Genomic DNA, 13,782 nt, shown 5'->3' with positions numbered 1-13,782 from the left:
CGCCGGATGGAGTTATGCGACAAAAAACAATTAATTTTGGAGGTTAAATTGATGAATACGGAGTTAAGAGACTACATTGACAATTCGCTAACCATTGAGGGACCAAATATGTGATTTACTCAAAAAAAAAAAAAAAAAAAAAACTTAACCACTTGTATTTTTTTTTTTTTTTGAGCACTACTGACTTTGTTACATGTGATATCTGTTCATAGCTACTTTCTCAATGAAGCACAAAGAGTCAACAGCTGAGGCTCGAACGCACCCCTTCCATGTGGGAGTGTAAACTGGGTGACACAACCACAAAGTCTTTGGCCACTTAACCACTTGTAATTTTTTTTTTTTTTTTTTTTTGAAAAGAACCACTTGTATTTAAAATTCTAGTTGTCTTTTGACGAAATGGAGAATTGACAATTGACCATTTGAGCTCTTCTTTAGATGGAATTTTTGACAGCGAGCTCTTCACAAACTCTTGCATATATATCTTATCTTTCAGTGTGCACTATTGTTACCAAGAAGGCAAGAAATACACAAACAAACATTGCAATTGAGAGATGGCTTTTGTTGCTTTAACTTCTCTCATCGAAACCATTGAGCTTCAGTTTCTGCGATCCACCCCAAGGGTGTCTCTCCATGATCGAGCACCAATCAAATCTTTGTTTGAAAACCTTTCTTCTTTGCAAGCATTTCTCCAGAAGGAATCCAATGGTGATGATGATGGTGCAGTCCGACTCAGAGATTTGGAAATCCAAATCAGAGACTTTGCGCTCAAAGCTGAAGACGACATCGAAATACAACTCAGTAACATCCTTCTCGCTCATCTTGAAGACAAAGAGTATCGAGAAAAAGCTTCCCACGAACTCCATCAAACTTTGCGAGAAGCCGCAAAAAATTCAATAGAGCTGTTGAAGATTATAGCCACAGAAAAAGAGTGGTGTGTTAGTGAGACAGAGATGGCTATTATTGCTTTAACTATTCTCATCACAAAATTTAAGCATCACTTTCTGCAACCCTTCCCAACGGTGCATCTTGGTGATGAAGAAGCACTAGCAGTAACTGGATCTTTCTTAGAAAAGCTTTCTTCTCTCCGAGCCTGCTTATTGCCGGGGAAATCCATTGGTGGCGCTGCAATCGAAATCAGAAACTTCGCACTCAAAGCTGAAAATGACATCGAAATACAGCTAAGCAACTTTCTTCAAGCCAAACACACTGAGCATGAAGAAGAAGAAGCTTCCCAGCAACTCCGTCAAACCTTGCAAGAAGCAGCCGAAATTACAGCAGAGTTGTTGGGGAATATCTACATAGAAGAACAGCATGAGAAAGAGAGGGAGACCGCTTGTGATATTTTAACTAATCTCATGTCAAGAGTTAGTAAGTATGAGGACGATGATTTTGATAAACCGGGAAACAAATTGGATTTATTGGTAAAGCTTTCTTCTTTGAAGAGCTACTTACTATTCAAGAAGTCTAATGGTTGTGCTACAATCAATGATTTCGAAACCAAAATCAGAATCTTCGCACTCAAAGCTGCAGAAGACAAACAAACCTGGGAAAAAGTAACCGAAAATGCAAACGAGTTGTTGCTTATGTTGTTAATGAGTGGAAAAGAGACAGAGATTGCTTATGTTGCTTTAAGTTATCTCATGGGAACAATTGAAGAGTTTCATGATTATGAAGAGTTTCTATCTGATGTTGGAAAGGAATCTTTCCTTGAAAAGATTTCTTCTTTGCAAGCCTTTTTGCGAAAGGAATCCAGTGGAGGTGCTGTAATGAAAGATTTGGAAACTAAAATCAAAGACTTTGCGCTCAAAGCTAAAGAGGACATCCAAATACAAGTAAACCATTTTCTTCAGGCCAAGTACACTGTGTGTGAACAAAAAGTTACCCAGGAATCCCGTCATACCATGCTAGAAGCAGCAGAAAGCTCAGCAGAGCTGCTGAAGATAATCAATGAAGTTGATGTGTATAAACAAAAAGTTACCCAGGAACTCCGTCATACCATGCTAGAAGCAGCAGAAAGCTCAGGGTTGCTGAAGATATTCAATGAAGTTGATGTGTATGAACAAAAAGTTACCCAGGAACCCCGTCATACCATGCTAGAAGCAGCAAAAAGCTCAGGGGAGTTGCTGAAGATAATCAATGAAGTTGATGTGTATGAACAAAAAGTTACCCAGGAACTCCGTCATACCATGCTAGAAGCAGCAGAAAGCGCAGCAGAGTTGCTGAAGATAATCAATGAAGTTGAAGATGCAAATAAAATTCAACCATCACATACTTGGTTAAAACATGGTACTGCTTCCAAGTCTGCCAATGTTGACTCTGATGGATCCTCACATTGCTTTCTAAAGCCTGAAGGCAGAATGGTTGGTCGTCACCATGATTGTACAGTGATAAAGGACCAACTCTTTTCTTCCTGTTCTGCAGTACCAAAGATAATCTCAATTGTTGGAATGGTGGGCATTGGAAAGACTACTCTCGCAAGAAATGTCTATGAAGATCCAGCCGTTGCATCCCATTTCGATTTAAGAGGTTGGGTTACTATACCTCAACACTACAATAAGAGCCGAATGCTAAGCAGCCTTCTTCAGTCAATTACGCCAGAGGAGCTAAATGTAATTAAAAAGGGAAGCACTCCACATGAACTAGAAATGCAGGTACGCAAATGCTTACGTGGTAGGAAGTATCTAATTGTTTTGGACAACATTATGAGCAATCAAGCTTGGACTGACATCACACAGTGTGTTCCTAATGACATAGCTGGAATTTGCATATTACTAACCACTAGCTACTTCAACCGATATATCTCCTGGAACAACTATATCCATAACATGACTTTGCTAGATCCAAACGAAAGCTGGGAACTATTTGGTAATATCCTTTCTATTGAAGAGCACTTGGCCCTTAAATTTGAAAAAATTAGGAACCGTGTTGTGGAGAAATGTGATGGATTACCACAGTTAATTGTTGAAGTTGCCAAGCGTTTATCTAAATGCAATAACATACAACAAGGGTGGAAGAAGATTGAAAAGGAATTAGAGTCATTGGGAATTCTAGATCGCAATGCAATTGCTGTCAGTTACAATCCGTTGCCACATCATTTGAAAGTTTGCTTTCTATATTTTGGAGTCTTCCCAAAACGTAATAAAATTCTGGTTCCAATGCTTATAAGGTTGTGGATTGCTGAGGGATTTGTGATGAATCCATTGGAACATAAGGAGTTAGAGGATCAAGCTTATGAGTATTTACTAGAGCTAATTGATAGAAGCCTTATCTTAATTGAAAATCGAAGTTTTGATGGAAAAATCAAGACTTGTAGAATGCACAGTGCCATGCATAGCTTCTGTGTAGGAGAAGCTCAGAAAGAAGGTATTTTATGTGCAGTAAATACTCAACAACATTTAGGATTGTCATTAGATGCATTTACAAATTCGTGTCGTTGGCTAAGTTTATATCCACACAGTTTTGACTATTATGTGATCTTTGGTACAAATATCCCTCGCTCCATTTTCTTCTTTCATAAAAGTCATAAATGGTTTGTTCCTCTAAAGTTGTTAAGAGTTTTGGCTTTTGATACTTCTATTTTCCTTCAAAAATTGCCATTGCATTTAGGAGATTTAGTTTTCCTCAGATACCTTTCCATAACACAATGGTTTCAGGAATTGGATGATGTAATGTCCAATAATCCAAATTTACAAACACTTGTTGTTTCTGGTAATGGAGCACCAACTGTCCATTTACCATCCAGTATTTGGAAGCCACCACACTTAAGGCATCTCAAAATTGGAAATTTGTATATGGTATATCCTCCCCACATGGATAAAAAGAATTTACAGACATTATCTTGGGTGGTGAGACCAATTCATTGCAGAAAAGAGGTGTACAACAAGTTCCCTGACATAAAAAAGCTGAAAATTTTCCTGAAGGATGACATAGAGCCCAGTCACATTGGAGGGTGTTGCAGGAATCCTATTATTTTGGATCATTTTGACTATTTGAAACGGCTTGAGAAGCTTAGCATTTCGGTTTCTATTGGTTGCAGTGCAGCCCTTCCAGAACAGTGTATGTATCCTTCAGGATTGAAGAAGTTGAAGCTGAGTGGGACTAATATTTCTGAGAAGGATTTAAATGTAATTGCCATGTTACCCAGGCTTATGGTGCTCAAGTTGGAAAATGCCTTCCATGGAACAGTATGGAACGCAGTAGCTAATGGAGGGTTTCCTTTATTAATATTCTTGCTCCTTGAAGCTAAAGAACTCGAGCAATGGGTAGTTAGCTTTCATGACTTTCCGATGCTCAGGCACTTAGTCTTAAGATCCTGTAATTGTTTAGAACAGGTGCCAATGCGTTTTTCATGGCTGAAGTCAATTGAGTTGGAGGGGTGTCGCTCTTCCCTTGTGGCTTCTGCCAAGCAGTTACAACAGATGAGAAGATCCATGCATTTTAAGGATGATCTTGAGGTTATAAGCTAAAGCATGTTTCCTTTTAATCTATATTTATTTTTCTATTCAAAGCTGATTTTCTTTACAATATCAGTTTCTAATTCTTTTCTCTGATCTCATTTCTTTTTCACAGATCAAAATCCTTGGCCCTGAATATGATGACTCACAGAATACATATAGACAAGTGTCTATGTAAGATGACTTGGCCAACCTCATAGTAAAATAACAGTTAGAAAACGGTATGTATTAGGTTACAACTGCTGATTTTCCAATTGTATAATTTTTGCATTTTCTAGAGTTACATCCCACTTTATTTTATTTTATCCAAACTAATTATAGTTGCGTATACAAAAGATAAATTCTTTGGTTAAGATTTAATGATTCCTCATTAATAGAAGAAACCTGCAGAGTATCCTGAAGTTGCTAATAGGTGGTACTGAAACATGGGCTCAAGAGCTTTCTTGTTGGAAAGACGGTGGATAACTTTTTATTACCAAACATTGTGAAGGAGAAGAAGATTCATTACATTAATATTGGGGTATAACTTTTCTATTGTCTTTTGAGGAAATCATGTTGGTAACTGGGGCAAGGTATTTCATTTAGTGCCTATATGTGATGATCATACTACTTTACATCTATGTTTCTTTTCTCTCTTGCAATTAATCCTGAGTACTAATGTGCTTTTGCAGATTGATTTGTCAATTGAATACCTTTTTGAAATTTTTTCAAACTGGAAGCTACTAGTGGTCAAGTATTGAAGATCTAGAGGTAAGAAGAATTGCTTTGTTATTTCCTTCTAATTGAATGATGTGGCCTGTTTCAACTAAAACTTTAAATTCATAGTGGGACTACACTTATTATTTATATATATTTTGTTCAACAGTTCCACCTCACTAATTGATATTGATATGCAAGGCTAATTATAATTCTAAAAACTTCTTCATGAGATTGGTTACATCCATTTCAGGCATTTTGTAAGGCATTAAACCAAAGATTTTACAGTGATCCTGGTTTCAAAGAGAATGCTTTCAAATCCTGTAGTCAGTCTTCAGGTGATTTTCTTTACCATTTTATTTTAAGCTACTGAATGCTCTAGACTATAGATGCATCTTATTCTTGAAATTGTTTGCAGAACCTGGAAAAATTGTGTTCTTCAAAGTGGTTGCAGAACATGCAGAATGAAAAGTTTTTTAATAGAGAAATTGTATTAGTCTCACTTTGTACTTAATTTCATAACAATTGAACCACATTCACCAACTACTAATTATATTCAACTAATTCAAAGATCAAATAGGATTTATTAAGAACTGAAATAAATCACCTAGGATAAATGAACGAAACATTCAATTTGCCAACAACTAACTGTATGAAGTAAAAAATGGGGAAGTTGTATCTCTTTAGAATCACAGAATGAAAGTATCTCACAAAACTTACACCTCTACAGTTGCTAACAACTCTGCAAGTGTATTTGTGATCATGATGTGTTTGTTGCATTCTTTTCGGTACAAGCAGGGTAGTTAGGAGAGTTTGAACAGTTTTGCAAGTGTCTTGGAGAGTGCCTTCTGTGAAAAAGTATAGGAAGTAGCTAAAGGAGAATTCTGTAGACTAAGATTCCTGCTTCTTTAAGCTAATAAACCCGAGCATTGCACAGGCGATGGTGATTTCCCATGTCTTGAGTGGTGTCTTGAGATGTTATTGTTTCGAAAAGTTCCCTTGGTATTTAACAGAAAAATTGAACTTGCGGTCAATTAAGTTAGATTGGCGCGGTCCTTCTCTTGTTGCTTCAGCTAAGCAGATTCAATACTGGCAAGTTGAAATGGGAAACTGCAGTTTTGAGGTTAGAAGCTACAGCATATGATCCATTCTCAATTATTTCTTTTACATTCTATATGGATGCTAACTTTCTATACAAACTTGTTACTATTTCTTTTTCTGACCTGATATCATTTTGTTTTCTTTGTTTTGCTCTATTTTTTCGTAAATCAAAATCCGTGAATCCAATGCATCACAAATAGAAGAGTCTGCACAAGACAACTTGGTCAGGCTCGTAGTGAAGTAACAGTTATTTTAAAATGGTATGTGCGAGGCTGTGTGTGTCTATGTATCTGCATTTACAGTTGCGTGCCAGATGAAATGAAATGTTGTTGCTACCTTGTACAGATAATTGAAGGTTACAAACGAATTGGTTCCTCATGACTTCATCAACTGATCTTCAATTCAAAATTGAGGTTAGAGGCTACATCATGCTTCATTCTTAATATTTTATTTTCTTTTACAATCTTTAGAAAAGCTGTTACTATTTCTTTTTCTGATCTTAGTTCGTTCTCTCCATTTTCCATGGGTCAAAATTGATGGGCCTAAATTTGAGGAATCATCGTATCCAGTTGAAGAAGAGGACTTAGCTGAGATCACAGTGAATTAACTACTGTTAAAAATTGGTACACAGATATTGAATGGCACCTTCAATTTTGATCAGATGCTAAATGACAAGGTATGTTGCTAGAATTGCATTCTAATAACTTCATTAACTAACATTCAATTCAAAACATTGATTTCTTGTTTGGTGCTTTTCTTTCCTTGTTCAATTCCAAGTGCTATCATTATCGTAATTGCCTAGTTTGTTTAAAAAAAATGCATTGGATATTCTTTGGCAGCCAAGTGTTTCTCATTTGCAGTCCATTAAACTTCCTCCATCCAACATCATAAAAAGAAGCAGTATTGCTGGACCTGGTTTTGAATAGTTCAATAATTGCTACCTTTGGTCAAGAGTTGTGGGTTCCTTGTGAATGTAAGATGCTATTGCAGACTATCCAAAAAAATTCTAATAGATGGTATTGAAACACAGGCTCAAGAGTTTCCTTTCAAATGGACAATGGTCAATTTTTCCTCACCAGACATAGCAAAGGAGATACATGTTAGTCATTTATGATGTACATACTGTCATTGGTGAAACCCTTGATAGTGCATTTGAGTTAACTAATATGTCTTACTTTTTCCAAAAAAGCATGTTGATTCATCTAGTGCCTATATGAGATGGTGATATGACATTAGATGTCTGTTTCTTTTCTGTTTTGCAATTTATTCTTTGTTTTGATATGGTTTTACAGGTTGGTGCAGTAATTTAATATAAGCAGGATAGTTTGGAGAGTTTGAAAAGGTTTACAAGTGAATTCGAGAACGCCTTATGTGAAAAAGTATGGGAAGTAGCTAAAGGAGAATTATGTAGTTGTAGACTAAGATTCTTGCTTCTTGAAGCTAATGAACTCGAGCATTGCGCAGGCGATGGTGATTTCCCACGTCTCAGGTGGTTAGTCTTGAGATGTTATTAGTTGGAAAAGTTCCCTTGGTGTTCAACAAAAAAAAAAATTGAACCTGCGGTGAATTAAGTTGGATTGGTGTGGCACTTCCTTTGTTGCTTTTGCTAAGCAGATTCAAGACTGGGCAAGTTGAAATGGGAAACTGAAAATTTGAGGTTTGAAGCTACAGCCCGTTATCCATTCTCAATTGTTTAATTCGTTTCTATGCCATATGGATGCTAACTTTTCTGTACAAACTTTTTTGTTATTTCTTTATCCCCTCATTTTGTTTTCTCTATTTTGCACTGTTTTTCCGTAGATCAAAATCCCTGAATATGATGAATCACAAATAGAAGACGATTTGATCATGCTTGCAGTGAATTAACAGTTATTTTAAAATGGTGTTTGAGGCTGCATTTGTCTTTGTATCTGCAATTACCATACATCTGCATGCCAAATGAAATGAAATGGTGTTGCTGTCTTGTTCAGATAATTAAAAGTTACAAATGAATTGGTTCCTCATCAACTGATCTTCAATTCAAAACTCAAGTTTCTTGTTTGATGCTTTTCTCCCCTTGTAAGGTAAATTCCAAGTGCTATCATTGATCACAATTGCCTTGTTTCAAAAAATGCAGTGCATATTCTTTGACAGACAAATAGCTTCTTATTTGCAGGTCATTAAAGATGACTTAGGGCCCAATTTCACCAATGGATGGTGCAGTATTAATCCCATGATTTTGGATAATCCCTCTGTAACTCTTCAAATTGGTCTATGTTTCTTTCCTACGGAAGAAGTTGAGATTGAGTGGGCTTAATCTATCCCTCTGAGAGGCATTTAACAGCTTAAAGGTGCTCAAGCTAGAAAGCGCCTTCCATTTAAAAGTATGGAAGTAGATTCGTCAATTAGGATTATTGCTTCTTGAAGCTAAAATACTGGATCAGTTGAAAGCTAATACATATTCCTTCCCATATCTTAGGTGCTTTTGTCTGAGATTCTGTTATTGTCGCGAAGAGATTCCTAAGAGTTCTGTAGATATTTTCAAGCTGCAGTCAGTTGAGTTGGACCAGTGTCGCCCTTCCGTTGTCACTGCTCCAAGCATATTCGAGAAGGGCTACATCCATTACAAAGAAGAATGTTTGAGGTTAGAAGCTACGTACATGCAACGTATATACTTTTTTACTTTTATTTTTATTTTTTATAAAAGCCTTTACTATTTCTTTCTCTGATCTTATTTCGTTGTCTTATTTTTTCATAGATCAAAACCATCAGTCTTGAATATGAGGGATCACCTTATCCACATGTAGAAGACGACTTGACCGAGCTCACAGTGAATTTACTGCTGTTTGAAAAATGGTGACTAGTTTTCTGGTTTCTCATTCAAAAGCTATTCTTTCACCGATCATTATTGCATGGACCATGGTCCACACAGCTTTGTGGATCAAAAATAAAAAGTACATTATTTTTGTACTGAAGGTACATTATTTTTATATTGTAGGGACATTATTTTAGGGTACATTATTTTTGTACTGAAGGTACATTATTTGATATATACTGTCAAATAATGTACCTACAATACAAAAATAATGTACCTTCAGTATAAAAGTAATGTACTTTTTATTTTTGGTCCGGACCATGGTCCATGCAATAATTTACCAGTATGATAATACCCTGCTTTTTGAATATATATAGTATTCTCATCAAGGCAATGGATAGCTCAATAGTTTTTATCTTTGGTGAATATGCTATTGCAGAATATCCAAAATATGCTAATAGATGGTGTTGATCGCGTTACTACAGAAAATAGATTTGGTGTTTTTACACATATACGTTGGTTTACTAAGTGACGTATAAGTGACCGACGTAGTAAATAAATACTAACAACCGTTGTATATTAAATACTATATACGATGGTTATTTAGAACCGCTGTATATTAAATATCTTATACAACTACTTAATTTACGGCGGCATTTAAAACGCCATATATAATATTTATAAAAAATAAATAAATATCTATATACGGCGGTTCCAGCTTGAAACAACCTTATATAGGTATTTATTAAAAAAAAAATAACTATATACGGTGGTTCTCCACTGAAACCGCCGTATATAGTATTTATAAAAAATAAACATATACCTATATATGGTGGTTCTAGCAAGGAACAATCGTATATAGGTATTTATTAATAAAATATATAGAGCAGTTCTCAGCTAAAACTGCTATATATAGTATTTATAATTTAAAAAATACAGCTATATACGGCGATTTAAAAAATAAATAAATAAATAACTATATATGGAGGTTCAGAACCATCGTGGCACCGTATATAAGTTTCTTTTTTTTTCTTTTTTTTTTTAAACCTATATATAGCGGTTCCTAATCGGAAATGCAGTATATAGTTATTTATTTTGTTTTTATAACTATTATTTTAAATTTGTAAATCTCCTATTCATATTAGGTTTTGTTTTTATAACTATTATTTTAAATTTGTAAATCTCCTATTCATATTAGGTTGGTGATACTGGCCTTGTGTAGCAATATGATATTCAATAAAATCAGCTGTCTGACTTTTTCGTAGAACAAAATCGAAAAGTAAAATAAAATTTGAGTAGAAGACATATATATTGTTTGTGTTCTCGCTTTTGAAAAAAGTAAGGAGTTTTATATGATACATTAATATCATATCTGCAAAGTTATAGATATAGACATAATGAAAAGAAAGCTTTTTCAAAACAAAAAAAAAAGAAAAAAAAAGAAAGAAGAAGAAAGCAAATGATTCACTATATGCTACTGATTGAATGATTTTTAATTTGCTTCAAGTGTTTAATGCATACCACTGTCTTCATGTGTCACAGGCTATACTGTCCATTTGCCATCACAAATTATACACGGTAAATCCTCTAAGCAGGGAAAAATGAAATTTGGGAACACTACTTGGGTGACTCCAACTCAAGGAGAATTCTGTAGACTAAGATTTTTGCTTCTTGAAACTAATAAACTTGAGCATTGGGCAGATAATGGTGATTTCCTATATCTCAAGTGGTTAGTCTTGAGGTGTTATTGTTTGGAAGAGTTCCCTTGGTGTTTGACAGAAAATTTGGTGTTGTTTTCAGTTAAGTTGAATCAGTGTAGCACTTCAATTGTTGCTAAGCACATTCGAGACTGACAAGTTGAAACGACATTTTGAGGATGGCCGGAAGTGTGCCCTTGGGAATTTCCACCATTCCCACTGTGAGGATTACGACTAACAAGAGCACTACCAGGTGGGATGGGAATTTCGGGTATATTGGATTGCTCGGATCGAAGCAAGCATGGGATGACACCAGCTAGGGTAGGGATTTCAGAGTTACTAAGAATTGTGGACTTAGCTGTGTCAAACTCAGAAGGAAGACCTGTCAAAAAACTCATAACAGCCAATTGTTCTCGTTGCTTTTGTTGCTCTTTAATGTCATTAGTGAATGACATGGAGCTTATTAAGTGCCTCATATGTTCTCTTAAATTCCATAAAGTAAGCAGTGACAGACAAATTGTGCTTCTCGGCATGGTAAAAAGACTTGCAAACATCATACATACGAGTGATATTCCCCTTCCCAGAGTACAAGTATTCCAAATAATCCATCAATTCTTTAACAGAAGCACAATGACTAATGAACCCAATAATACCCTCATCTATAGAATTACGAATTTGTAAGAACAAACGTGCATCATCCCGCACCCAATTAGCATCTTGCCCAGACAAAGTGTGAGGTGGTCTTTTCTATTCAAACTAGTGAGATAAAGTTTAATGACTTGAGACCACTCTAAGTAATTAGAATCATTAAGTTTACGGTCTGTGATTTTGGAATTCACAGGAACAATATCAGTTACAACAATCGACTTATTCTTAGTCATACCCACCAAAAATTGAGTCCAAACAGATCGGAAAACAGACAAAAAAGGGAACTTGAAGGCGAACGAGACAACTTGATTGAAGAACCGCAATAACTGAAGCAACACTGGTCCAAACCAAGACCAGATCCGAGACCCCTGGACCCAGGCGACCTCGGAAACGTCGGCTGGGGGAAATTTTCCAGCGGCTGGAGGCAGCGCATGCGCCGGCGCGTGGCGGAGGAGGGCAGCGATTGCAGTGGCGCATGAGGCCCACTCGCCGGGCAGATTGTCGAGGTCGCCGGACGCCGGCGCCCTTCTAGACGGCGTCCTTCTAGACGGGTGGTGACGATAGCGGAGCGAATTTTTTTTTTTTTTTTTTTTTTTTTTTTTTTTTTTTTTGTTTAACATAATGTTTAAAAAATTTATGCTGCCAAATTTTTATTTACTTTTTAATTTAAATTTTGATAATTATCAATAATATTGTTATTAAATTTATAATTTTAATTTTAAAATGATAATAAATAAAGAAATAATTAAAATGTAATTGTATAAATTAGTGGTCCACAACAAACTGAGAAAACATTTAAAACTATTGGGAAGAAAGATTTTTTAGATTGAGTGAGATAGTAGATTTTTAATTTAATTTATTAGCATTCTTGTTTTTTTTTAATTTTATTTTATCTAATTTTTTTTAATTTAATATTATTATTAAATTTATAATTATTAATTAAATTAAATTTCCTTATTATCAATAATAATATTATAAAATTTATAATTATCAATAATATTGTTATATCAAATTTATAATTATAATTACAATTATAATTTTTAGAATGATAATAGATAAAGAAATAATTAAAATATAGTGTGATAAAATAGTGGACCCACAAAAAATTAGAAAAACTTTAAAACTAATGGGAATAAAGATTTTTATGATTGAGTGAGATAGTAAATATTGATATGGATGTTGAAAGCTACAAAAAATTTGAGGAAAAAATCTCAACTATTGAGGATGCCCTTGGTTTATCTTAGGCCATCCCCATTAGTCTTCTTGGACAAAAATTTTAAGAAAAAAAACTGACACGTGTTTTAAAACAATTGGGGGTTGTGCATTTTGGAGAAGTTTTTCTCTTACAACAACCCACATATGTCAGGTTAAGAAAAAAAAAAGTAAAAGTGAGACGTGTGGCATGACTGGAATCTCACAGCATCTGAGAGTGGCCGCCACAATCCTTGTTTTTTATTTTTTATTTTTTAATTTTCTTTTGGTTTTGTGTTCAGCGAGAACCGCATATGAACAACATGCATGCATTTTCTTTTGGTATTGTTTTATTATCTTTGTTTTAAATTTTTAACAAAATTTAATATGTAATATATCTTTTAGAATTAAATTTTGAATGATTTAATTATAATTAAAATAAATAGAGAAATAACAAAAAATAATTTAAATATATGTAGTTATCAGTTTAATTAAATGTAATAATGTAATTATTTAAATTAATTTTTATTACAATTTTCAATTTATAATTCAAATAAATAAATAAAATATAAGATAGTTATATGGTGGGTCCACAAAAACTTACAAAAAAACTTAAAACTAATAAGAAGATGAATTTTTGTGATTGAGTGGAATAGTGTGGATGATGAAGCAGATGCTTAGATCAATAAAAAACTTGAGAAAAAACTCAAACTATTGGGATGACTTTATTAAGATGAATTGTGTTACATGTATAATGATTGAATAATATTGAATGGATAGTGTTGATGATGGTATAATTGGGCGCATATTTCCAAAGTGTTGAGTGCGTTACATCACAGTTGGATCCTAATCGTCAAAAAGTGTACAGTTACCGCACTATTCGATACCTGCATTTCCCTCTAATCTGTCACTTCTATTTCTGGGCCACCTTCCCCAAACATAAATATATCAAAAATACTAGATGCATTCCCAAAATTATACTCCTAACTTTTACTCTCACTTGTCTTTAAATTTGATTGGAGGATGAAACAAAAAGGATTGGATAAACATATGACCCCCTATTAAATTGATCAATCAAAGCATGCCAACTCATATGGAGTAAAAAATGGGAGTGTGAATTGGGAGTATATGTAGAATTACTCTAAATATATATAGATATGGATTGGAGGGGTTTCAACGCAAAAGAAATCTCAGGTACGAT

General features: G+C 34.6%; 1 protein-coding gene across 14 annotated transcripts; it reads left to right on the top strand.

Annotated features, from left to right (window-relative positions):
- Window positions 1–483: 483 nt before the first annotated feature.
- On the top strand, window positions 484–11,298 carry LOC116002220 (putative late blight resistance protein homolog R1A-4). 14 transcript variants are annotated; one of them, XM_031242305.1, is made up of 18 exons: window positions 484–4,454; window positions 4,570–4,675; window positions 4,845–5,026; window positions 5,126–5,204; window positions 5,404–5,488; window positions 6,088–6,273; window positions 6,452–6,511; window positions 6,597–6,664; window positions 6,755–6,927; window positions 7,282–7,350; window positions 7,544–7,630; window positions 7,716–7,908; window positions 8,052–8,314; window positions 8,407–8,614; window positions 8,710–8,874; window positions 8,989–9,086; window positions 10,588–10,623; window positions 10,846–11,298. In XM_031242305.1, the coding sequence occupies exons 1-2, from the start codon at window positions 552–554 to the stop codon at window positions 4,630–4,632; spliced, it is 3,966 nt and encodes a 1,321-aa protein (XP_031098165.1). In that variant the 5' UTR covers window positions 484–551; the 3' UTR covers window positions 4,633–4,675; window positions 4,845–5,026; window positions 5,126–5,204; window positions 5,404–5,488; window positions 6,088–6,273; window positions 6,452–6,511; window positions 6,597–6,664; window positions 6,755–6,927; window positions 7,282–7,350; window positions 7,544–7,630; window positions 7,716–7,908; window positions 8,052–8,314; window positions 8,407–8,614; window positions 8,710–8,874; window positions 8,989–9,086; window positions 10,588–10,623; window positions 10,846–11,298. The 14 variants fall into 14 exon arrangements, with proteins under 14 accessions (XP_031098165.1, XP_031098160.1, XP_031098157.1 ...); XM_031242300.1 differs by having other exon boundaries at window positions 10,588–10,752; XM_031242297.1 differs by lacking the exons at window positions 8,989–9,086; window positions 10,588–10,623; window positions 10,846–11,298 and having other exon boundaries at window positions 6,164–6,273; window positions 8,710–8,860.
- The last annotated feature ends 2,484 nt before the right edge of the window (window positions 11,299–13,782 follow it).

Source organism: Ipomoea triloba, chromosome 13, assembly GCF_003576645.1.
Source record: "Ipomoea triloba cultivar NCNSP0323 chromosome 13, ASM357664v1".
Classification (NCBI taxonomy): domain Eukaryota; kingdom Viridiplantae; phylum Streptophyta; class Magnoliopsida; order Solanales; family Convolvulaceae; genus Ipomoea; species Ipomoea triloba.
The sequence above is the reverse complement of the archived record's forward strand: the minus strand, read 5'-3'. Positions and strand labels throughout refer to the sequence as shown.

Bases quoted from the DNA above. Each gene is read 5' to 3' on its own strand.
- LOC116002220 (XM_031242305.1), top strand. From the start codon at position 552: ATGGCTTTTGTTGCTTTAACTTCTCTCATCGAAACCATTGAGCTTCAG. The intron at 4,455-4,569 runs GTTATAAGCTAA...TCTTTTTCACAG, and splicing joins ATTTTAAGGATGATCTTGAG to ATCAAAATCCTTGGCCCTGA.